Source organism: Pseudophryne corroboree, chromosome 3, assembly GCF_028390025.1.
Source record: "Pseudophryne corroboree isolate aPseCor3 chromosome 3, aPseCor3.hap2, whole genome shotgun sequence".
Taxonomy (NCBI): Eukaryota; Metazoa; Chordata; class Amphibia; order Anura; family Myobatrachidae; genus Pseudophryne; species Pseudophryne corroboree.
The window spans coordinates 445,714,395-445,737,733 of NC_086446.1; the positions used below are offsets into that span (position 1 = coordinate 445,714,395).

The following is a 23,339-nucleotide window of genomic DNA, read 5'->3' on the forward strand; positions in this document are numbered from 1 at the left end:
GAGAGGCGCCGGGCAGTCCAGGTCACCCGCAGGGACAAGCGCGGCCGCCGCAGCCCGCGGTGAGTGACAATATATATATATATTAGCTGAGCCAAGCAATCAGTAGTTTCCTGAGTGTACCGTACCTATAGTCTATAGGTGCACTCACTAAACTACTAATTGCTTGGCTCAGCACACACACATGTCACACTCACATACTCAGGAAAAATCAGCAGCCGGGGTGTACACCGGATACCAAGGTATCATAACTATGGAAACAGTCCAACAGGGGGCACTCTCCAGACTTCTATATATAATGAAGAATAATACATTTATTGACCATACTCTACTTGCACAGGTTACTTCCCAAATGTTTCCGCTTCCGTTTGGGAAATAACATGTGCAAGTTGAGTATGTTCAATACATTTATTATTCTTCATTTTATATAGAAGTCTGGAGAGTGCCCACAGTTGGACTGTTTCTATAATGCTGCAGCCTTTCACTGAATATATATCTCTATATTACTGAAGGCATTGACTACTAATACATGGTGATAGGCATGCCTAGTAGGCTGTGCTAGGCATGCCTCTCCAGTCGTGCACCCCCTAATACAGTGTTTCCCAACCACGGTCCTCAAGGCACACTAACAGTCCTGGTTTTAGTGATATCCAGGCTTGAACACAGGTGACTTAATTAGTACCTCAGTTATTTTGATTTAACCATCTGTGCTGAAGCCTGGATATCACTAAAACCTGCACTGTTGGTGTGCCTTGAGGACCGTGGTTGGGAATGCCTGCCCTAATAAAATGTTCTGCGCACGCCTATGCTGCTGCCCATACTTGCGTACTGTCCCGGAATGGCTGGGAGGCTCCCGAAAATTGAGTGGCCCTCCCAGCCCCCCAGAAGAGCAGGCAAGTCTCCCGATTCTGAAGGTCCCCCTCTGCCCGGCTGCCCGCTTAGTGAGTAAAGTGGGCGGTCCGGGCAGTTGATGACATGATTCTTGCTGAATCGCGCCATCATAGCCACGCCCCCTGCAGTTTAATGCCATTAATATCGACATTACAGAGCAAGGGCGTGGCTACAATGACGCGTTTGCTGTGACCACTCCCCCATTCTGCCTCCATTCCGCCCCTTTAAACGCCCCCTTGCTGAGCCAGCCTGACTGCTCTCTCCCAGAGAGAGCAGCCAGGATATTGGCAAATATGCTGCAGCCCCACCTGTGGAGCTGCCACTGCTTGAAAGAGTCATTTCACACTTAGCAGTAACATGTTGCTCTGCAGGTATGATAGATCTAAATGTGCAGAGAAAATCAGATTTGGGAGGTATTTGTTGAGTAAAAATAAAGCTGGCCAGTATATGTGGCCTATATGCAAATACAGCCAGTGTTTACTCTACATGTAATAAATAAATAACTAAATAAAGAAAAAAAAAATGTACTCGCACCCCTTGCTTTGCAACATGGTTTGTCCAGGTGCACAGATACTCCATTTTATTGTATTTAAAATGAAAATGTTATCTCATCATTGACACTAGTATAAGAAGAATAGGGATTATCATCAACCCTGGAACACCTATACAAGATATACAGGTCATGTTGGGGGAAGCACTGCAGGTGAAGGTCCCAAAATGTGTATTCTCCACCCAACTGAACTTGTATCTGATCCAGCGACACTAAGAGCAGTGTCCTATTAGCAGCAGTACTTTTCCGCTGCTAAAAGGATCGCCAGCATGTATTGGGATTGTGCTTCGGGGGCTTCAGGTTTAGGCTGCAGGAAGGGGGGGTTAGGTTTAGGCTGCGGGGAGGAGGGTTAGGTATAGGCACCCCTGGGGAGGGTTAGGCTGCGGTGGGAGGGAGGGGTAGGTTTAGGCTGCGAGGAGGAGGGTTAGGTATAGGCACCCCTGGGGAGGGTTAGGGTTAGGCTGCAGTGGGGGGGAGGGTTAGGTTTAGGCTACGGGCGGGGAGGAGGGCTAGGTATAAGCACTCCCGGGGAGGATTAGGCTGTGGTGGTGGGGAGGCTTAGGTTTAGGCTACGGGCAGGGTTATGGTTAGGCTACGGGGGGGGGGGGGGGGGTTAGGCGGTAAGAGAGAGTTAGGGTTAGGGGGGGAGGGTTAGCATACTTTTCTATCCCCTGTCTGGATTCTAACCTTTGATCAATGTTCTGACAGCCGGCATCCCGAATGCCGGCATTTCATTCAGTCCCAACCCCTAATTTGGTGTTAGCAGTTCATTTGACCCAATAGTGGCTTTAAAATCTCTAGCTTACAGATGTGTGTTACACAGTATTGTCTCTTGTAGGTCATATTAATGGATTTTGTCTCTTGCAGTGTCCGTGTTACGCATTTACAACTATCGCAGTCTGCATTGTGGTTTCAGCCAGACAAGCAGTTGGTGTTGGACATTAATAACGCATCTATCAGTCTCAACTTCCAGAGGAAACTTCTGTACTGGCTCTTGTAAGTATTTTCCTCATCTTTGTGCTATCCGTATGCTCGTCTCTTTGCTAATAATAAGCCACCAGAGTTTCAGTACTTAGAAATTCAGTTTAGTGTCATTTATTCTACAGCTATGATGTGGGGATGATCAATGCCTCAGCAGAGGGAGTGCACATTAAAACAGACCTGGATCTTACCCGTGATTCAAAAGGACGTTTGAAGATTGGTAACATGTCATGTGAGGCATCCATCGAAAGAATGCAGGCCGGGTTCAGTGGTACACTCAAGTGAGCTAACTACCACTATCATACAAGAGCTTCCTTTACTATCGCTCTCTTGATTAAGTCCCACCAGTCCTGTTTGTTCAGTTATATATACTTCTACATACATACATACATACATACATACATACATACATACATAGTCAAGGTCTCTTGATGAGATTCCAAGTATTGTATGGATCTGTTTGCATGAATAAAGTATAATGTAAACTAAACTAGTCACACAGTGCAAAGTTAATCATTTTGTATTCTGAACCAGTATTCACGATAATGCACCCCATCAATTCACCAGGAACCAGTGAACATTTTTGAGGTATGAGGCACATAGTACAGAGAGATGGATGAATAGCGTCCCCTAATATAATAGTGCTCTTCTCTATTTCCACATACTCTCTCTGCTATTTCTACTCATGATTGGTAGTAAGGCCGGCACATTTATCCCTCCAGATCTTTGTCTTATACACCCACCTCCTGTCTTCACTGTTGGACTCACTTGTTTTTCTCATCATTGCAGGACAGTGTATGAATTTCTTGCTTCATTTATAACAACAGGAATGAGATTCCTCCTAAACAAACAGGTACAGTAGGTAGAAGTACTGCAAACCCTAATTAAACAGACATACTAATAATCTGGCCTAATATCATGAGTGAGGCATGAGGAAAAATTGTGTTCACAAATAGGGATGTACGAAACATTCAAACTGGTTTGAAGTTTGATTGTATTTCACTATTTTGAAGACCCTGAACATGTTTGCATTATAACCATCAATATAACTCAGTTTAACATGTGGGTTCAAAATGGACTTTATCTGGAAGTTAGTGTGTGTATACGTGTGTGGGTGTCAGGGTGTGTGTGTGTGGGGGAGGGGTGGCAGGTTTAAAACCCTAAATAATAGTGTTTCATTAATAAAATAAAAAAATCCTTTATTTTATTTACAAATGAAACAGCATAGAGGTAATAAAGCCATACATCAAAGGACTGTTGAAACAGTTGAGATCATGAAAACACAGTGAAATTCCACGGGTAATGAGTAATGCCGCAACGTCACGATGACCCAAGATGAAGAAAATAGGATGGTGGACAACCCCCATGGAACACATCAAGCCTAGGAAGAATAAACATTTGAAACTCAAAACAGGAAACCCTTATAATTTAGGCAGATGGGAGTCGGATGGGGAGTGCAACAATTACCAAAGACTGAAAGTACATTTAAGGACAATGTAATGTAATTATAACAAAGGTTCCAGATCTTGGTAAATTTGTGAGTTTCATTATTCAAATCAGGAAATTTTCTCCATGGTCATGTGGTGCCAAACTTTGGTGTACGCCTAGGGTTACCACCCCATCCCTTTAATTCTGGACACATATTAATTACACAGGTTCTGTGGCTGGCTGACTTCAAGACTCCATTTCGCCTGGTTTTAATCAGCCACAGAACCTGTGTAATTAATGTGTCCAGAATTAAAGGGCACCTGCTGAAAGGGCTGGTCATCCAACCTTTTCCAATGACTTGCCATAAACCATCTGGTCACATTGCAGATCTGGGAAGCCAGTTTATACTAGAGCTTAGGCTGGGCAGTGCCTCAATTGATAAGCATAAAAGAAAAGACCCTGGGGCAGGATAAAATGAGATCTAAGAGAAACAGTATTACCCCAACTTTTTAGAATTTTAGGGCAGGTCCACCAGATATGCAGGAAGGAGGCTAATTTGTCCCAACATCTCCAACACTGTGGGGAAGCTGTGTCAAGCCTGCTAAACCATGTGACTCATGATCACTGTACCCTGTGACATAATGGGTATTCAGCACTTTTTAACATTTTATTGTGACTGATGGCATGATATATTTATACACTTTTTTGCAAATATGGGGTGCTGGTTTATTTCTGGACATATGCTTGCTATTTATCTTTTAAAACTAGGCACCCGATGAATGCACATAACTCTGAGTATGCATCATTTGCTCTTTCGATATATAAATAAGTAGATGTGTGTGTGTGTGTGTGTGTGTGTGTGTGTGTGTGTGTGTGTGTGTGTGTGTGTATATACACTGCTCAAAAAAATAAAGGGAACACTTAAACAACACATCCTAGATCTGAATGAATGAAATATTCTTATTAAATACTTTGTTCTTTACATAGTTGAATGTGCTGACAACAAAATCACACAAAAATTATCAATGGAAATCAAATTTATTAACCCATGGAGGTCTGGATTTGGAGTCACACTCAAAATTAAAGTGGAAAAACACACTACAGGCTGATCCAACTTTGATGTATTGTCCTTAAAACAAGTCAAAATGAGGCTCAGTAGTGTGTGTGGCCTCCATGTGCCTGTATGACCTCCCTACAACGCCTGGGCATGCTCCTGATGAGGTGGCGGAGGGTCTCCTGACGGATCTCCTCCCAGACCTGGACTAAAGTACCCACCAACTCCTGGACAGTCTGTGGTGCAACGTGGTGTTGGTGGATGGAGCGAGACATAATGTCCCAGATGTGCTCAATTGGATTCAGGTCTGGGGAAGGGCGGGCCAGTCCATAGCATCAATGCCTTCGTCTTGCAGGAACTGCTGACACACTCCAGCCACATGAGGTCTAGCATTGTCTTGCATTAGGAGGTACCCAGGGCCAACCGCACCAGCATATGGTCTCACAAGGGGTCTGAGGATCTCATATCGGTACCTAATGGCAGTCAGGCTACCTCTGGCGAGCACATGGAGGGCTCTGCGGCCCCCCAAAGAAATGCCACCCCACACCATTACTGACCCACTGCCAAACCGGTCATGCTGGAGGATGTTGCAGGCAGCAGAACGTTTTCCTTGGCGTCTCCAGACTCTGTTACGTCTGTCACATGTGCTCAGTGAGAACCTGCTTTCATCTGTGAAGAGCACAGGGTGCCAGTGGTGAATTTGCCAATCTTAGTGTTCTCTGGCAAATGCCAAACGTCCTGCACGGTGTTGAGCTGTAAGCACAACCCCCACCAGTGGACGTCGGGCCCTCATACCACCCTCATGGAGTCTGTTTCTGATCGTTTGAGTAGACACATGCACATTTGTGGCTTGCTGGAGGTCATTTTGCAGGGCTCTGGCAGTGCTCCTCCTGTTCCTCCTTGCACAAAGGCAGAGGTAGCGGTCCTGCTGCTGGGTTGTTGCCCTCCTACGGCCTCCTCCATGTCTCCTGATGTACTGGCCTGTCTCCAGGTAGCGCCTCCATGCTCTGGACACTACGCTGACAGACACAGCAAACCTTCTTGCCACAGCTCGCATTGATGTGCCATTCTGGATGAGCTGCACTACCTGTGCCACTTGTGTGGGTTGTAGACTCCGTCTCATGCTACCACTAAAGTGAAAGCACCGCCAGCTTTCAAAAGTGACCAAAACATCAGCCAGAAAGCATAGGAGCTGAGAAGTGGTCTGTGGTCACCACCTGCAGAACAACTCCATTATTGGGGGGTGTCTTGCTAATTGCCTATAATTTCCACCTGTTGTCTATTCCATTTGCACAACAGCATGTGAAATTGATTGTCAATCAGTGTTGCTTCCTAAGTGGACAGTTTGATTTCACAGAAGTGTGATTGACTTGGAGTTACGTTGTGTTGTTTAAGTGTTCCCTTTATTTTTTTGAGCAGTGTATATATGTATATATATATATATATATATATATATATATATATTTTACATGTATTATATATTTTTTAATTTCCTATTTCTCTTCAAGATTTTTTTTTTATTTGCACAATTAATTGTGTGTTTTTTCCGCCTACCATAACACCATCTAGAATTGGTGTTACCTTTTGGAGAAAAGAAGAATTTCTCTTCTCCATGAATAGCATAATTACTAAGAAAAGAGATTAGAAAACTCAGTGAATAGGTGACTACACTGCAGTTTTCTCTTCGATAAGTGAAATTTATTTTCTCTGGCTGAAATGCTGGATAAAGTAGATTATTATGTTTACTAAATAGAGCCCTAAGGGACCTATTTATCAAAGCACTGCTTCATAAAATTATGCATAGTTTGTGGCTATGTACAGAAATCTCATGCAGAATGCTAATTAGCACTACAGATTGCAGTCCCAATTATTATCAATGGGGACTACGATCTGACCCCTACGGACCACACCCCTGAAAAGCGAAGCATTTTGGAGTTTGCCCCTGCTGGGTTATGCCATCTTAGATGGAGTTACCCACTTTATAGAGGCAGCTACAGAACACTCAGCTAGAGAACAAAATAGTAATAATAATAATTTGTATTTATATAGTGCTCTTTCTCCAGAAGGACTCAAGGTGCTTAGTTTACGTTAACACGTTGTAAATACTGTTATAGCCTGGCATATACTTTTACATATATATTTTGGAATGTCCCAGATTTTTTTTTGTTACCTACTTGAATATTATGGTTAGAGTTCTATTAAAATTATTTTTTCTTGAAATATATATATATATATATATATATATATATATATTGAAATGAATAACATGTATCCGCATTAGCTCATAGTTACATGATTCTTATTTCAGATCTGTCCAGCACTCAGACATGCGGGGATGGTGCTGCTAAACTCTCTGCTTAACACTGTACCTGGTGAGTGCCCTGGGTTTTATATGGAGCCAAGTATACAAATCGAAATCCTATATGATACCTAGGGGCCCATTTAGCAAGCCTTGGAGAGTGATAAATACCACGGAGATAAAGTACCAGCCAATCAGCTCCTAATGCCATATTACAGGCTGTGTTTGGAAAATGACAGTTAGATGCTGATTGTTTGGCACTTTATCACCGTGTTATTTATCACTCTCCAAGGCTTGATAAATCTGGGCATTAGTCTGATGAGCCCAACCATGTCTGCTACCAAATACACAAAGTCCAGCCATATTGTATTTGTTGGCAGATACAATATGCTGAGCAATATTTAGATCCAAGCATAATACATAATAACATGGGCGTAGCTATAGTGGGTGCCAGGGGAGGATATTGCTGTGTGACCCAGAGGCTTAAGGGGCCCACCTCTATGTCCTAACTCAAGTGCACCCAGGTCATAAAGTTGTCTACTAGGTTCCCGGAAATGCCCACTACGTACTGTATGGCATGAGAACTGGTGGCAGTACAATGTGGCATATTGTTTACTTGGAGCACTATAATATGGCATAATATAAACTAGGTGCACTGAATGTTAGAATGAAAACTAGGGCACTACTGTTGGGAATAATATGAACCAGGGCACCACTATCATTTATAAAATGATTTAAGCCACTACTATGGGGCATAAAATTAGCGACTTCTGTGGAAAGGGGTGTCTCTCTAGAAGGAAATAGGGCACCTTTTAAAATGTTGCTATGGGGCCCACAACGTTTTTTCCTACACCCCTGCATTATAATGAGTAATATATGGTTTAATCTAATATGTACAATGTTAACCTGTATCTGGTTCCAAGAAAGAGTTAGATTTGGGTGGGTTATTTTGTTTCTGTGCAGGGTAAATGCTGGCTGCTTTATTTTTGCGTTCGGCCAGCCACTCCCCCGTTTCTCCAGACACTCCCGCGTTTTATCCTGGCACACCTGCGTTTTTCCGCACACTCCCAGAAAACGGCCAGTTTCCGCCCAGAAACACCCACTTCCTGTCAATCACACTCCGATCACTTCAACGATGAAAAATCTTCGTTCGGACGTGAGTAAATCTGCTAAATTTTGTGCTAAAATACTAACCGCATGCGCACTGCGTACCATGCGCATGCGCATTTTTGCCTTAATCGCTCCGTTGCGAAAATCAGCAACGAGCAAACAACTCGGAATGACCCCCATTAAACGATAAACTGCAATGATAAATCTTGGCAAGCACACTGTACAAAGAAAAGATGCAATTTTTCCCAGAAAACACATGACTTATGAGAAAACAAAACTTTCTGCAAGACATAGCTATAGCTGCATTTCCTCAGTTTTCCAAAAGGGTGACAAACAACGTTATTATTAATGCCATAATGTCATTTTTCTTCTAGTTTAATGTATATATCTGCCTAACAGGTGCGTTCCATTTGCCCCCAACATAATGCCCTAAGAAAGTGGAATATTGAAAGGCATTAATGCAAAGAACCCAATCTGCATGGCAATACCATGGTTATGCTTCTTTGCTTCATGATAGTCTGTCCAGCGCACATGGAGGTGCAAAGAGGCAAAAAAAAAAAAAGTCAGCCTACTTCACTTTGGGGGTCATTCCGACCTGATCGCACGCTGACGTTTTTCGCAGCGCAGCGATCAGGTCACTACTGCGCATGCGTATGCACCGCAATGCGCAAGCGCGTCGTACGGGTACAAAGCGGATTGTTGCTGGGCGATGCATTTAATGAAGAATCCATTCCCACAGCCGATTGCAAGATGATTGACAGGAAGAAGGTGTTTATGGTGTCAACTGACCGTTTTCTGGGAGTGGTTGGAAACACGCAGGCGTGTCCAAGCATTTGCAGGGCGGGTGTTTGACATCAATTCTGGGACCTGACAGGCTTTAGTGATCGCAACGGCTGAGTAAGTTCAGATCTACTCAGAAACTGCACAAACTATTTTTGTAGTGCTCGGCTGCACACTTGCACAGCTAAAATATACTCCCCAGTAGGCGGCGACTATGCGTTTGCATGGCTGCAAAACTTGGAATGACCCCCTTTGCCCACTTCCTCTGGCCAAGTGTGTAACCAATTCTCCTCTGCAAACATGGGTACTGAACACTGTAAACCTTGGAGCATGGTGGGTCCATAGCTGTTGTTGTGCTGCGGAGTTGCCATTTTGTGCTTTATAAATGACCTCTATTGAATTCCCAAACTATTCCTAATACTAATTCTGGTCTTTCAGTGAAGAATCCAGTAGATGATTACATAGGCATTGACTACTCTCTCCTGAGTGACCCTGATGTGTCAGAGGACAGCCTGGACATGGATTTTCGGGTAGGAGAAATGTCACTACACACTCGTACAGTGGCTTTTCCAAAAGTCACATTTGTTTAGGTCAGAAAGATTAACAAACTTCAGCCATACAGCACGGTACAAGTTGGAAGCATGAATGTTTTATATAGAGGCATGTCACACCTCAGCACCTGCTTTCTGTTTTCTTTATTCCATTTCCCCTATACACCTATGGGCCAGTCCGACTTGTGCTCATCTCTGCATCAGCCCCTCAGTGTTTATATGCCTTAATACACACGTGTAACATTCCAGTTGGCAATTAATCTATCCAAAAAAAGGCCCAGTAGGAGCATAGGGGGTAATTCCAAGTTGATCGCAGCAGGAAATTTTTTAGCAGTTGGGCAAAACCATGTGCACTGCAGGGGAGGCAGATATAACATGTGCAGAGAGAGTTAGATTTGGGTGGGTTATTTTGTTTCTGTGCAGGGTAAATACTGGCTGCTTTATTTTTACACTGCAATTTAGATTGCAGATTGAACTCACCACACCCAAATCTAACTCTCCCTGCAAATGTTATATCTGCCTCTCCTGCAGTGCACATGGTTTTGCCCAACTGCTAAAAAATTTCCTGCTGCGATCAACTTGGAATTACCCCCAAAGGGCGGATTTCATCAATATAAAAAAGGAGCTCAAACACCTGAAAACTGCTGTTTTCTGAGGTTTACTGCAATACATATTGGGGGTAATTCCAAGTTGATCGCAGCAGGAATTCTGTTAGCAATTGGGCAAAACCATGTGCACTGCAGGGGAGGCAGATATAACATGTGCAGAGAGAATTAGATTTAGGTGTGGTGTGTTCAATCTGCAATCTAATTTGCAGTGTAAAAATAAAGCAGCCAGTATTTACCCTGCACAGAAATAAAATAACCCACCCAAATCTAACTCTCTCCGCAAATGTTATATCTGCCACACCTGCAGTGCACATGGTTTTGCCCAACTGCTAAAAAATTTCCTGCTGCGATCAACTTGGAATTACCCCCATAGTTCCCCATCTGTATTAAAATGCTCCACAGCAAATATTGGAGATATCTTCTGCAGACCACGGCACAGCATGCCACATAAAATTCTATTAGTCCGCAATGTACCCATATGCTGCATGCTCCACAAAGCTTAACTTTCCGGAGCTTCTGCTCAATAAAAAACGCCTTCCATTGCCTATAAAAGCCTATGGGCTTCTTACTGTAAATAGTCCCCAAAGAGGGATCTACTCCCCACGGCTTGCACATATGTTTTAGGAGTCCTGGGTCATAAACCAGGACGTCAGTACATTATATTGGAAGAACTGTCCCGGCAGGGTGGCAAGCAGAACAAAGCCCCTTGCGTGATCGTGGCTAGCGCAGCTAGCCACGGATTCTTTTCCCACGAGTGGGAATTGTCCCTTCTAGTCGGCATGCCGACTGTTGATATTTTGAGTGGCCTGGATGCAGGTGGAGTTATTGTGACCATCGGTCACATAACTACATTCCGTCCCGGGAGGTAAGTAATCATGTATACCAGCTTCAATAATCGCTGTTATGTATGCTATAGGGGGTGTTATACTGTATATCTCAAAGTATACGTGATACTTGATGCATCTTGCCCAAAGAATGTTTTTGGGTTTTTTACATTGATGATACAGATTCTGTTAGATTTTGGTTGTAGGCTTCTGTCATGGGTTCAATGTCATGGGTTCAGCTAATAAGATCTAGTATTAAATGTTGGTGTAAGTATTTATTTAGGATATGGACTAATGTTATGATTATTATTATTATTATTATCCTTTATTTATATGGTGCTACAAGGGATCCGCAGTGCCCATTACACAGTACATAATCCAATGAGCAAACAAGAAAATAGCACTTACAGTTCAAGATAATATAGGACAGGTATGGAAAACCAGGGGTTAAGTGCCGTCAAAGGGAGTATGGTGTATAAGATAGTTTAAGTAAGAAAAAGGAAAGGCTCATGAGGAAAGAAAGCCTTGCTCTTGTGAGCTTACAATCTAACAGACCGGGGTGACACAGAAGGGGTAGACAGTAAGCATAGACGAGAGGGATAGGAGGACAGTTGGCTGGGTTTGGTGAAGAAGTGGTCTTGATGTTTAAGACAAAAAAGCTTTATACATTTTTCTAGGACACCTGTCTCAGTCAGAAACTGTATGTATTGGTGTATTGCCATGATAATGTATTGTAGTGGCAGTGGCACATTAGGACTATCTCAGGTAATGGGTTCTCCTCTCCTTCCAGCACATACAGTACTTGTGTTTCTGCTCTGTGACCAGTGACTGTTCCCTACTCTTATGCCATCTAGAGGTTCTCTGGAAACCAAATCTGCTTACAAGAATGTCTAACCACACAATGAATACCCTTCTTTATAAACCACAGCACTTAATCATGCAGTCATTGATGTAGACTTGCTGCTATTATAGGATCATTATTCTTTATGGAAAACACATGTTCTGTACTCGCCAAGAGCATGGCATACTGGAAATGCACTATGTCCTTTTTTAGGGGTGTCCTGCTCTTTAGTGAGGTAACATTTACTATAGATAACAAGGATCTCTGTGATGGCAGGCAATCTAACTGTGTCACCTTGCTCACAGTGGATGCAGCTGTGCGCACTAGAGGTAACAAATCCCTATAGCTCGGGCCTTATGGTGTCTGCCACTGTGCACTCTTGACCTGATTCTGATTTGTATGCAATGCTGACGTTTTCACAAATGGCTGAAGTTTTGCTACTGTGCCTGCATGAATATCCTCAGAAACCCTTACTGCGCGCACGTGAACTGCGTTTGCAAATGTGCACACAGCTACATACGTAATCGCAAGTACATGAGAAGCCCATTGTGAGACATTTGTGAATATGGGTGGAGACTGGGTGGTAACAAAAAATAAATGCAGAAAGAGGCTGTGTTGTGGGCGTGTAACGGGAGTGCCATGGGCGTGTAACGGGAGTGCCGTGGGCGTGTAATGGGAGTGCTTATGCAGGCAGCTGAGTTCTGTCTCACAGTACCTCTGCCATAGTGGCCATATTTGTTGAAAGTTAGAGTTCAGGACTTACACAAGCCATTGATGTGTGCCAATGTTGTAGTATACATGGTCCATCTGGTGGATCTGCACAATACTCAGATAAGTAAAGGGTGCATTTTCACTTTTACACAGTCCATCTCACGCTCACACACGCGGAAACTGTGTAAAATAGCATTTGCATATTTTAGCACTTGGGCATTGCAGCAGCATTAGTGCACATATCAGAATCAGGCAAACTGTGTGTTTTGCTGTGTAGAGTACGGCTCATAGACATTCTACTCATCTGGTTTCCCTTACTTTCAGGGCATGTTCTTTTCATTATCTGCGAAGAATGACACAATCCCCAACATGTCCCCAGCACTGCACATAAAGCAGAAAGAACGCATGGTGTACATTGCACTCTCTGAGTATTTCTTTGATTCAGCAATGTATGCATATTATAAATCAGGTGTGCTCAGTTTGGACATTTCTCATGAACAGGTAAGTGCGCTTGCTCTGTATGAGTTTACTAGCGGATGCCGGTTTTGTTTTTTGTTTTTCTACTGTCTTCTTCATTTCTATTTGCCTGTGTCTGCCCCCTCTCTTTCTCTTCAGCCCCGTGTTGCCCCTGAGTATCGTTCTCTCCTGCCCTCTGTCTCTTCCTCTGTCTTCTGTTTCTCTTCCATTAACCTTTACCTCCAGTTCCTCTCAGTTGAGCCATCATCTTCCGCTGCTGCACCGCAGCTCCATATATCTAGTCATCTACTCAGGTCGGTGCACGTCACCAAACCCACATGAACGTCAGGTGATTATTGGCAGTTGCAGACACAGTGTACGTAATGTCCAGCATGCACGCGCACCATGCAAATTTAAATCAGCGTTCATTATAATGAATATCCTTTATTTATATGGTGCCACAAGGGTTCCGCAGCGCCCAATTACAGAGTACATATGCACATCATCAAAACAGGACTTACAGTTGAAGACAATATAGGACAAGTACAGGGTAACTAAGCATAACTACATCAGAAGACGACACTGAGATAAGCCGAATACTGCAGGATTTGGGCAGTTGAGGATTATTAAAGCAAGAAAAGGATAAGTACATGAGGGAAGAGGGCCCTACTTGTGAGAGCTTACAGTCTAAAGGGGAGGGTCAGTTAGACAGGGGTGACACAGATGGGGTAGACCGAGCGTGGGACAGAGGGTTAGGATGAGATTTGGCTGGGTTTGGTAAAGAAGTGGGTCTTAAGAGCCCATTTGAAGTTCTGTAGAGAGGTGGAGAGTCTGAGGGGGAGAGATAGAGAATTCCAGAGTAAGGGAGCAGCACGTGAAAAATCTTGGAGATAGGAGTGGGAGGAAGTAATCAGAAGACAGGAGAGTCGTCATTCATTAGCAGAGCGAAGAGGACGGGTGGGAGAGTAAAGGGAGATAAGGTTAGAAATGTAAGTGGATGAGTGCTTTGTGAGTGTGAGAAGTTTAAATTGGATTCTAAAATGGAAGGGGAGCCATTGAAGGGCTTGTAGGAAAGGGGATGTGGATGTAGTGTGTTTGGTGAGGAAGATGAGTGAGGAGTGGGTGAGTGCTTTGTAAGTGAGTGTGAGAAGTTTAAATTGGATTCTAAAAGGGAAGGGAAGCCAGTGAAGGGCTTGTAGGAAAGGGGGTGTGGATGTAGTGTGTTTGGTGAGGAAGATGAGCCGAGCTGCAGCATTTAGGATAGATTGGAGTGGAGAGAGGTAATTGCCAGGAAGGCCAGTTAGGAGGAGATTACAGTAATCCAGTCTGGAAATACTCAGTGAGTGGATAATGATCTTGGTGACATCCTGGGTGAGAAAGGGTCTGATCCTGGAAATGTTTTTGAGATGAAAATGACAGGTTTGTGAGAGGTGCTGAATGTGTGGTTTGAAGGAGAGGGAAGATTCAAGGATTACGCCAAGACAGCATACTTGGGGGCTACAGGAGATAGCCATGCCATCAATGGATAATGAGATTGTGGGAGGTGAGGTTGTGCGGAAGGGTGGGAAGATGATCAGCTCAGTCTTGGACATGTTGAGTTTAAGAAAGCGCTGGAACATCCAGGAAGAGATAGCAGAGAGACAGTTGGAGGTACGAGTGAGGAGAGCGGGGAGAGATAAGAGGAGGAAAGATATATTTGAGTGTCATCAGCATAGAGGTGATATTGGAAGTTAAAAGAACTGAGTTCACCTAAAGAGGACGTATAGAGAGAGAAAAGGAGATTACTGAGAACAGAACCTTGGGGGACACCAACAGTTAGTGGAAGTTGGGAGGAAGGTAGCGTCATGAGAGGAGACAGAGAAGGAACAATCAGACAGGTAGGAGGACAGCTAGGAGAGGGCAGTATCACACAGACCAAGAGTGAAGGATTTGCAGAAGGAGAGGGGGGTCCACAGAGCAGAGAGGTCAAGAAGAATAAGCAGAGAGTAGTGGCCCTTAGATTTGGCTGCATGGAGGTCATTGCAGACTTTTGTGAGGGCAGTTTCAGTGGAGTGGAGAGAGCGGAAACCAGACTGGAATGGGTCAAGCAGTGAATGGGAGGAAAGAAAGGCAGGGAAGCGGTTATAAACAATACACTCAAGGAGTTTAAAGGCAAAAGGGAGGAGAGAGATGGGTCGATAGTTGGAGAGGGTGTTTGGATCAACGGTAAGTTTTTTTAAGAATAGGGAGCCAAGATCATGCTTGAAGGCAGAGGTGACAGTGCCTGATGAGAGGGAGAGATTGAGAAGGTGGGCAAGATGGGAACAGGCAGAAAGAGAGAGGTAGCGGAGGAGGTGGGAGGGGATAGGGTCAAGTGTGTGTGGGGGGGAGAGAAACGGAAAGATGGCAGAGTTGGTGAGAGGGAAGGGGAGTGGTGGCAAGGGATGGGTGGTGGCTGGTTGCTGGTCTGGTGGAATGTGATGTCCTGACCTATGAAGTCAATCTTGGATGTAACATAAGTGGCAAAGTCAAGAGCAGACAATGAGGATGGGACAGGAGGTGGTAGTGGGTAGAGGAGGGAGTTCACAGTGGCAAAGAGGCGCCAGGGTTGGAAGACTGGGTAGAGATGAGAATTTTGAAGTATGATTGTTTAGCGAGGGAAAGGGCAGCACTGAAGGATGAGAGCATATATTTAAAATGGAGGAAGTCTGCCTTAGAGAGTGATTTCCTCCACTGCCGCTCGGCAGTACGTGAGCCTTTTTGAAGATATCTGTTGCATTTGGTGTGCCAGGGTTGAGGTGTTAATCTGCAAGGGTGAATAGTGGTTGGTGGAGCGACAGAGTCAAGAGCATAAGTAAGAGATGCATTGTATAGGGATGTGGCTTGTTCAGAGCATGCGAGAGAGAGAATAGGAGAGAGAAGTGAGTCGAACAGAGAGGTTAGGGATGAGGTGTCAATAGCCTCAATGTTACACTTAGTGATGGTAGCCTTAGGAGGGAGAGATGGGGAAGCGGAGATAGATAAGTTGAAAGAGAGCAGGTGGTGGTTAGAGAGGGGGAAAAGGGGAATTGGAGAAATCAGAAATATCGCAGCGGTGAGTGAAAACCAGATCCAGAGAGCTCCTGTTCACATGGGAGGATGAGGTGGGCCACTGGGAGATACCAAGTGAAAAGGTGAGGTTAAGGAGTTTAGAGGCAGGTGATTTTGTGGGGTTATCGATAGGGATGTTGAAATCACCTGGGATAATGGAGGGAATGTCAGAAGAGAGGAAGTGAGGTAGCCAGGAAGCAAAGTTGTCGAGGAATATGGAGGAAGTGCCAGATGGACGATGGATGACAGCAACTCGCAGATTAGTAGGTTGGTGGAGGCGTATCGCATGGACCTCAAATGTAGAGAATGTAAGGGATGGTTCGGGAGGTATAAGTTGGTATGTGTAGCTAGAGGGTAAAAGGACCCCAACACCACCACCATGGCGTCCCCCGGGTTGGGTGTGTGTGAGAATGTGAGGCCCCCAGCAGAGAGAGTAGCAGGAGAAGTGGTGTCATAGGGAGTAATCCAGGTTTCTGTAATGGCCAGGAGATGCAGGGAGTTGGAAATTAAACGGTCGTGAGTAGGGGCCAGTTTGTTGCAAACAGATCTGGCATTCCAGAGGGCACAGGATAGGGGGTAAGAGTTTGTGGGAGAGATGTGAATGAGATTATCAGGGTTGCTGTAGCGTTGAGGTAAGATTAATTTGGAAGGAAGGCATATAGAGGGTGTAATGATGGTGCTAGGTCCTTGGCTAGGAATGGAGACTGCAGGAGTGAGGCATATGCATCTTTTAATATACTGTATATAGATAAAAACTTCCATGACAACTGCCACAAAAAAACCTAGTAAAGCCAGTGTATATAAATCTAAATAAATCATAGACTGTACAAATCAAAGCTGAATAATATACATGAAACAACTGGAAAGTTTGTATCTAAATACACCTGCACATTATCTCTGTCACTCCTTGGCATCAAGCTGCAGTGTTAAGGGCCCCATACACTTCAGCAACATGTCTGACCCTCATGTCGCATAAGATTTCCCTTGAACCGCCCGGCAGCAGGATCGCATAAGATACATCGTATGCGGCAGTGACATGCGGTGAGGGCAGTGACTGGGGAGGCACTTAGTGACGTGCAAACCCCCCCCCCCCCCCTTCCCCCCACACTCGCACAAAAAACATAGGGTTCCCCCTATTTAACCAAAACTAGCACTGGGCTGAACCAGCCAGTGGGGATAATGCCATAGCAGGGGAGACACTCAGTGTGGGGTCCCCCTGCCATAGCATTTAACACCCCCCCAAACCAGTCAGCCCAGGGTTAGCATTCCTGGGAAAGTGGGGACCCCAAAAATGAGCAACAACCAGCAGCCCAGTGCTATGCCCCGCACCCCTGGTGGTGGTGGGTGCGGGGTTCATGGCATACTAATATTGTTCTTTACAGGCGGCCTACAGGTCCCAGCAAGCCTGCCCCAGCATGCTGGCACCTGGAGAACCACAAGTGCCAGCATGCCCGGACATTAAGGGCCCGCTGGCACCTGTAGTCCGCCTGTAAAGAAAATATTAAAATAGAAACACAGACGCCTAATGTGGTAATAGTTTATTTAGCTGCACCTTCACCTGGGGGAGGCGGCCTTTAAGCTCTTTTGCATGGCCACTGCATCCCCAGGGCTTACGGCGTCTTCACCTATGGGGCGGCGGCCTTTAAGCTCTTTTGCATGGCCGCCGCCGCCACAGGGCTTCCGGTATCTTTTATCTTCGGGAGCTCTTGCCTGCTCCCTCGCCGCCTTCAGACTTACCGCCGCTACTTCGCCTCTGGCTTATATAAGCCAGTTGAGGGGGCGGGGCGATGACGTGGCGAGCTGTGATTGGCTCGTGGCGGCCATCTTGAATTTCAAAAATTACACCGAGGCGCCATTTTTGAAATGGGAAGTCGCTCTCCGCTGCTGAACTCTGAAGAATGGCTGGTAGGGACTGGATTCTTTTGGATCCTGGTCTGCCACCAGCCACCCTTTGTCCGCCCTTTGGGGGTCATTCCGAGTTGTTCGCTCGTTGCCGATTTTCGCTATATTGCGATTAGTCGCTTACTGCGCATGCGCAAGGTTCGCAGAGCGCATGCGCTTAGTTATTTTACACAAAAGTTAGGTATTTTACTCACGGCATAACGAGGATTTTTCATCGTTCTGGTGATCGTACTGTGATTGACAGGAAGTGGGTGTTTCTGAGTGGAAAGTTGCCATTTTATGGGCGTGTGTGAAAAAACGCTGGCGTTTCTGGGAAAAACGCGGGCGTGTCTGAAGAAACGGGGGAGTGTCTGGGCGAACGCTGGGTGTGTTTGTGACGTCAAACCAGGAACGAAACTAACTGAACTGATCGCAATGGCGGAGTAAGTCTGGAGCTACTCAGAAACTGCTAAGAAATTTCTATTCGTAATTCTGCGAATCTTTCGTTCGCAATTCTGCTAAGCTAAGATACACTCCCAGAGGGCGGCGGCTTAGTGTGTGCAGCTAGCGAGCGAACAACTCGGAATGAGGGCCTTTGTCCGCTGAGTCTCGCCGCCATGATGCCCGCCACATGTGCCCACTGGCCAGCGGATCCACTAGTCCAATCACATCTGGGGGACTGACAGGGGCGTGCATTGAGGTGGGCTGAATGCATGCCCCTGTCATTGAGGCACCAGTATAGGTGCCGCTTCCCCATATAATTTCAATGGGCTTTTACAGCCCATTGCTTCGCCCTGCCCCCTGCCCATCCCCCGCTACCCGAACTTTAGTTTGGCAGCAGGAGGCACCTCTCCCGCTGCCTCTCAGTCCAACATGCAGGGATTTTCATAGAGGGGGGGGGGGGGATAATGAAAATAACAATAGAAGATATTTATCACAGAATCTGTGTTATAAATATCTTCTTTGTATTATTTTTAATATTATGACAGGGGAGGCACGGGACCGCGCATCAGATTGGATCAGATGTGAAACACATCCGATTTGCCACTTTTCATCCGATTTATCGGCCCGAAAGGTCGAAATCGGATGAATTTGGGCATTATCGTTGTAGTGTATAGGGCCCTTTAGGAGTAAGGTTCTTCTACAGCGAAGTAGACATTGAAGGGTCGGCTTACAATGTAGAAATATATTGTGTGGAGTTAAAGAGGCATATACAGGAACAGGACTACTGCTGTCAGAATAGCTAATCTCATTAATACTTTGGCCTAAATATGCAAGAGGAACTTCAGCTGCCTGTGGAGGAAGAGGAAGGTAATACTTTCGCCTTAACAGAGCTGCAGTATAATGTGAAGGTAACTCTGAACATTTAGATTATAGACAATTTCATTATATTAGTAAATGTGTGGCACTAACAGATTTGTTATGAAACCTTCTGGGACACTATCATAGTCTGTTTGACGTAATTCTGGATCTCTATTACTTAGATGCCTAAAGACCTGGAAGTTTTGCTGCGGACCTCATACTTTGCAAGTCTCATGCTTCTGGTAAGGATATGCACACATAATAGAAATAATTAGCAAAAATTATTTTGATTAATATATACAAATCTATATTGTGTAGGATGTGTAGACCTATGGCTAGAGGCAGCAAACAACATTTGCAATATAAAGCAAATTCAAGCAATAAATTAGACTAAACTAAACAGTATGGGGTATATTTACTAAAATCCGTATTTTCCAGTCTGAGGTCAAAGTTCAATCACGAATGACATCGAAAGTGTAAAGTTGCAACTTTTTGAATTTATTACGACTAATTTACTAAGCTCTCGTATTCTGCATTTTCGGATTTACCGATGTCGATGTCATTCGTTTTTTTTTTTTGCAGTGTTTTACGTGAGTGACTTGTAAAACACTGCCGACTTTAATACAATGAATCTCGGCCGGATCTGAGAGATCCGTGCTGGGCTTCATTGTGCACCTTTTTAAAAAATGAAATCACTGTTAAAATAAAATAAAAAATTGCGTGGGGTCCCCCCTCCTAATCCAAACCAGCCTCGGGCTCTTTGAGCCGGTCCTGGTTGAAAAAAGATGGGGGGAAAAATGATAGGGGTTCCCCCATATTTAAACAACCAGCACCGGGCTCTGCGCCTGGTCCTGGTTCCAAAAATACGGGGGACAAAAAGCGTAGGGGTCCCCCGTATTTCTGAAACCAGCACCGGGCTCCACTAGCCAGATACATAATGCCACAGCCGGGGGACACTTTTATCTAGGTCCCTGCGGCCCTGGCATTACATAACCAACTAGTCACCCCTGGCCGGGGTACCCTGGAGGAGTGGGGACCCCTTCAATCAAGGGGTCCCCCCCTCCAGCCACCCAAGGACCAGGGGTGAAGCAGAGGCTGTCCCCCCCATACAAGGGCTGCGGATGGGAGGCTGATAGCCTTTTTGTCAAAAAATGAATATTGTTTTTAGTAGCAGTACTACAAGTCCCAGCAAGCCTCCCCGAAAGCTGGTACTTGGAGAACCACAAGTACCAGCATGCGGAGGAAAACCAGGCCCGCTGGTACCTGTAGTACTACTACTAAAAAAATACCCCAATAAAAACATGACACACACCTTGAAAGTAAAACTTTAATACATACATCCACACCTCCATATACACATAGTTACTTATGTTCACACGAGGGTTGGTCCTCTTCTCCATGTAGAATCCATGGTGTACCTGTTGAAAAAATTATACTCACAAAATCCAGTGTAGATGGCTCCTCTTTTAATCCATTTGTAATCCAGGTACTTTGCAAAATAAAAAAAACGGACACCCGACCTCGCACTGAAAGGGGCCCCATGTTTTCACATGGGACCCCTTTCCCCGAATGCCAGGAACCCCCTCTGACTTACGTCTAAGACGGTTCCATAAGCCAATCAGGGAGCGCCACGTTGTGGCACCCTCCTGATTGGCTGTGTGCTCCTGTAGTGTATGACAGGCAGCACACGGCAATGTTACAATGTAGCGCCTATGCGCTCCATTGTAACCAATGGTGGGAACTTTGTGGTCAGCAGTTGACCGAAAGTAACCTCACCGCTGACCACAAAGTTCCCACCATTGGCGCTACGTTGTAACATTGACTAGTTGGTTATGTAATGCCAGGGCCGCAGGGACCTAGATAAAAGTGTCCCCCGGCTGTGGCATTATGTATCTGGCTAGTGGAGCCCGGTGCTGGTTTCAGAAATATGGGGGACCCCTGCGCTTTTTGTCCCCCGTATTTTTGGAACCAGGACCAGGCGCAGAGCCCGGTGCTGGTTGTTTAAATATGGGGGAACCCCTGACATTTTTCCCCCCATATTTTTTCAACCAGGGCCGGCTCAAAGAGCCCGAGGCTGGTTTGGCTTAGAAGGGGGGACCCCACGCATTTTTTTTTTTTTAAATTAACACTTTCCCACCCCTTCCCACAGAAAAACCTGCACGGATCTCATGGATCCGTGCATGCCTATCCAAACACGGGGGAAAAAAGCAGGTCTGTTTTTTTTTAGCACTTTTTCACAAATTGTATTTCAGCACGGCAGTGTTTGGCTATTGTCGGCAGTGTTTGTGATTTGCACTTTTTAGTAAATGACCGATTTCTACCAAATTGCAGGTGTATTTGACCGATGGTGTATTGATTCGTAATTTTTTCCTAGGACTTCCAAAATATTACGAATGCCCTCATCACTGCCGTGATTTGAGTTTAGTAAATTCCCGAGATGACACTTTGAAGAAAAAACATCATCTCGGTCAAAATCGGGACCTTAGTAAATATACCCCTATGTTGGGGAAAAAACAGGAGTATTGTATTTAAAGAGTGCTGTGGTTCTAAAGGTGGGTTCACACTACGAAGTGTCCCCTTCCCGGCCCGGGCCACCCAAAGTGGGCATACACGCTGTGCGATATTGCTAGCGATATCGCACAGTGACGACATCCCGTGGCCAGCCTGTGCATGCAACTTTGGATGATGACTCCAAAATGAGCTGCCTGCACGGCCGACTCTAAGGGTTGTTAACGACCCACGGGGCCGCGCACTGGCCGTCATCAGCAGCATACACATCGGGGGATATAGTAAGCAGCGATATCACTCAGGGGGGTAAAAATTAGCGATATCGCTTACTATATCGCCTAGTGTGTATGGACCATAAGTAGTAGGAGGTTGAACTTTTAATTGTGACTCATTTTCAGATGTATTCTACCTGTCTGCACACTTCTACTTGTGGATGTTTCTCTTGAGAGTAGAGAGCAGTAGTGCAAGATGATTGGCACAAGACTACCCGAAAGAAAGGTCTGAGAGGGCACTGAGGATAGCATATCTGTGCCAGCTGCGCCATGGAATTATATTACATTATTTTCTGTATTACTCTATATTGTAGGATGTTGCACCAGGATATATATATATATATATATATATATCTATATCTATACATACATACATATATGTATCATACTTGTAACATAATTGCCAGTCTGCACCGTGCTGACATTTGTTTCCACTCATAGGATCCTCCTGTGGCAGAGGCCCCTATGAAGCTAGAGCTCCGTGTTTCAACCCCTCCACGATTTACCATAAAACCAACAGGAACCAGCGTTTCAGTCAATGCCATACTGAACATCTATCTAGTTCCAGAGGACCAACCCCCTGTGCAGCTGAGCAGCATGACAATGGTATGTACCAGGGATAGTTACTAGTGATGAGCGGGTTCGGTTTCTCGGAAACCGAACCCCCCCGAACTTTACGCTTTTTACACGGGTCCGAGGCAGACTCGGATCTTCCCGCCTTGCTCGGTTAACCCGAGCACGCCCGAACGTCATCATCCCGCTGTCGGATTCTCGCGAGGCTTGGATTCTATCGCGAGACTCGGATTCTATATAAGGAGCCGCGCGTCGCCGCCATTTTCACACGTGCATTGAGATTGATAGGGAGAGGACGTGGCTGGCGTCCTCTCCGTTTAGAGTAGACTAGAGAGTAGTAGAGACACTTGATTTACTAATTTTGGGGAGCATATTAGGAGTACTACTTGCTGATAGTGTGACCAGTGACCACCAGTTTAATTAATCCGTTCTCTGCCTGAAAAAAAACGATACACAGTGTGACACAGTCACATACCATATCTGTGCTCAGCCTCAGTGTGCTGCATCATCTATGTAATACTGTATATCTGACTGTGCTGAGTGCTCACTGCTCACACAGCTTAATTGTGGGGGAGACTGGGGAGCAGTTATAGCAGGAGTACATATTTTAACAGTGCACACTTTTGCTGCCAGTGTGCCACTGCCAGTGTGAC

General features: G+C 45.2%; 1 protein-coding gene across 1 annotated transcript in view; it reads left to right on the forward strand.

The window, feature by feature from the left end:
• Positions 1–23,339, forward strand: part of PLTP (phospholipid transfer protein) — a 93,103-nt gene that overhangs the window by 59,918 nt on the left and 9,846 nt on the right. Inside the window, exons 4-11 of the mRNA XM_063960477.1 lie at positions 2,306–2,434; positions 2,545–2,700; positions 3,209–3,272; positions 7,210–7,273; positions 9,529–9,620; positions 12,950–13,126; positions 19,516–19,575; positions 22,555–22,719. Of these exons, the coding sequence (XP_063816547.1) occupies positions 2,306–2,434; positions 2,545–2,700; positions 3,209–3,272; positions 7,210–7,273; positions 9,529–9,620; positions 12,950–13,126; positions 19,516–19,575; positions 22,555–22,719 (907 nt within the window). The remainder of the gene's footprint in view (positions 1–2,305; positions 2,435–2,544; positions 2,701–3,208; positions 3,273–7,209; positions 7,274–9,528; positions 9,621–12,949; positions 13,127–19,515; positions 19,576–22,554; positions 22,720–23,339) is intronic.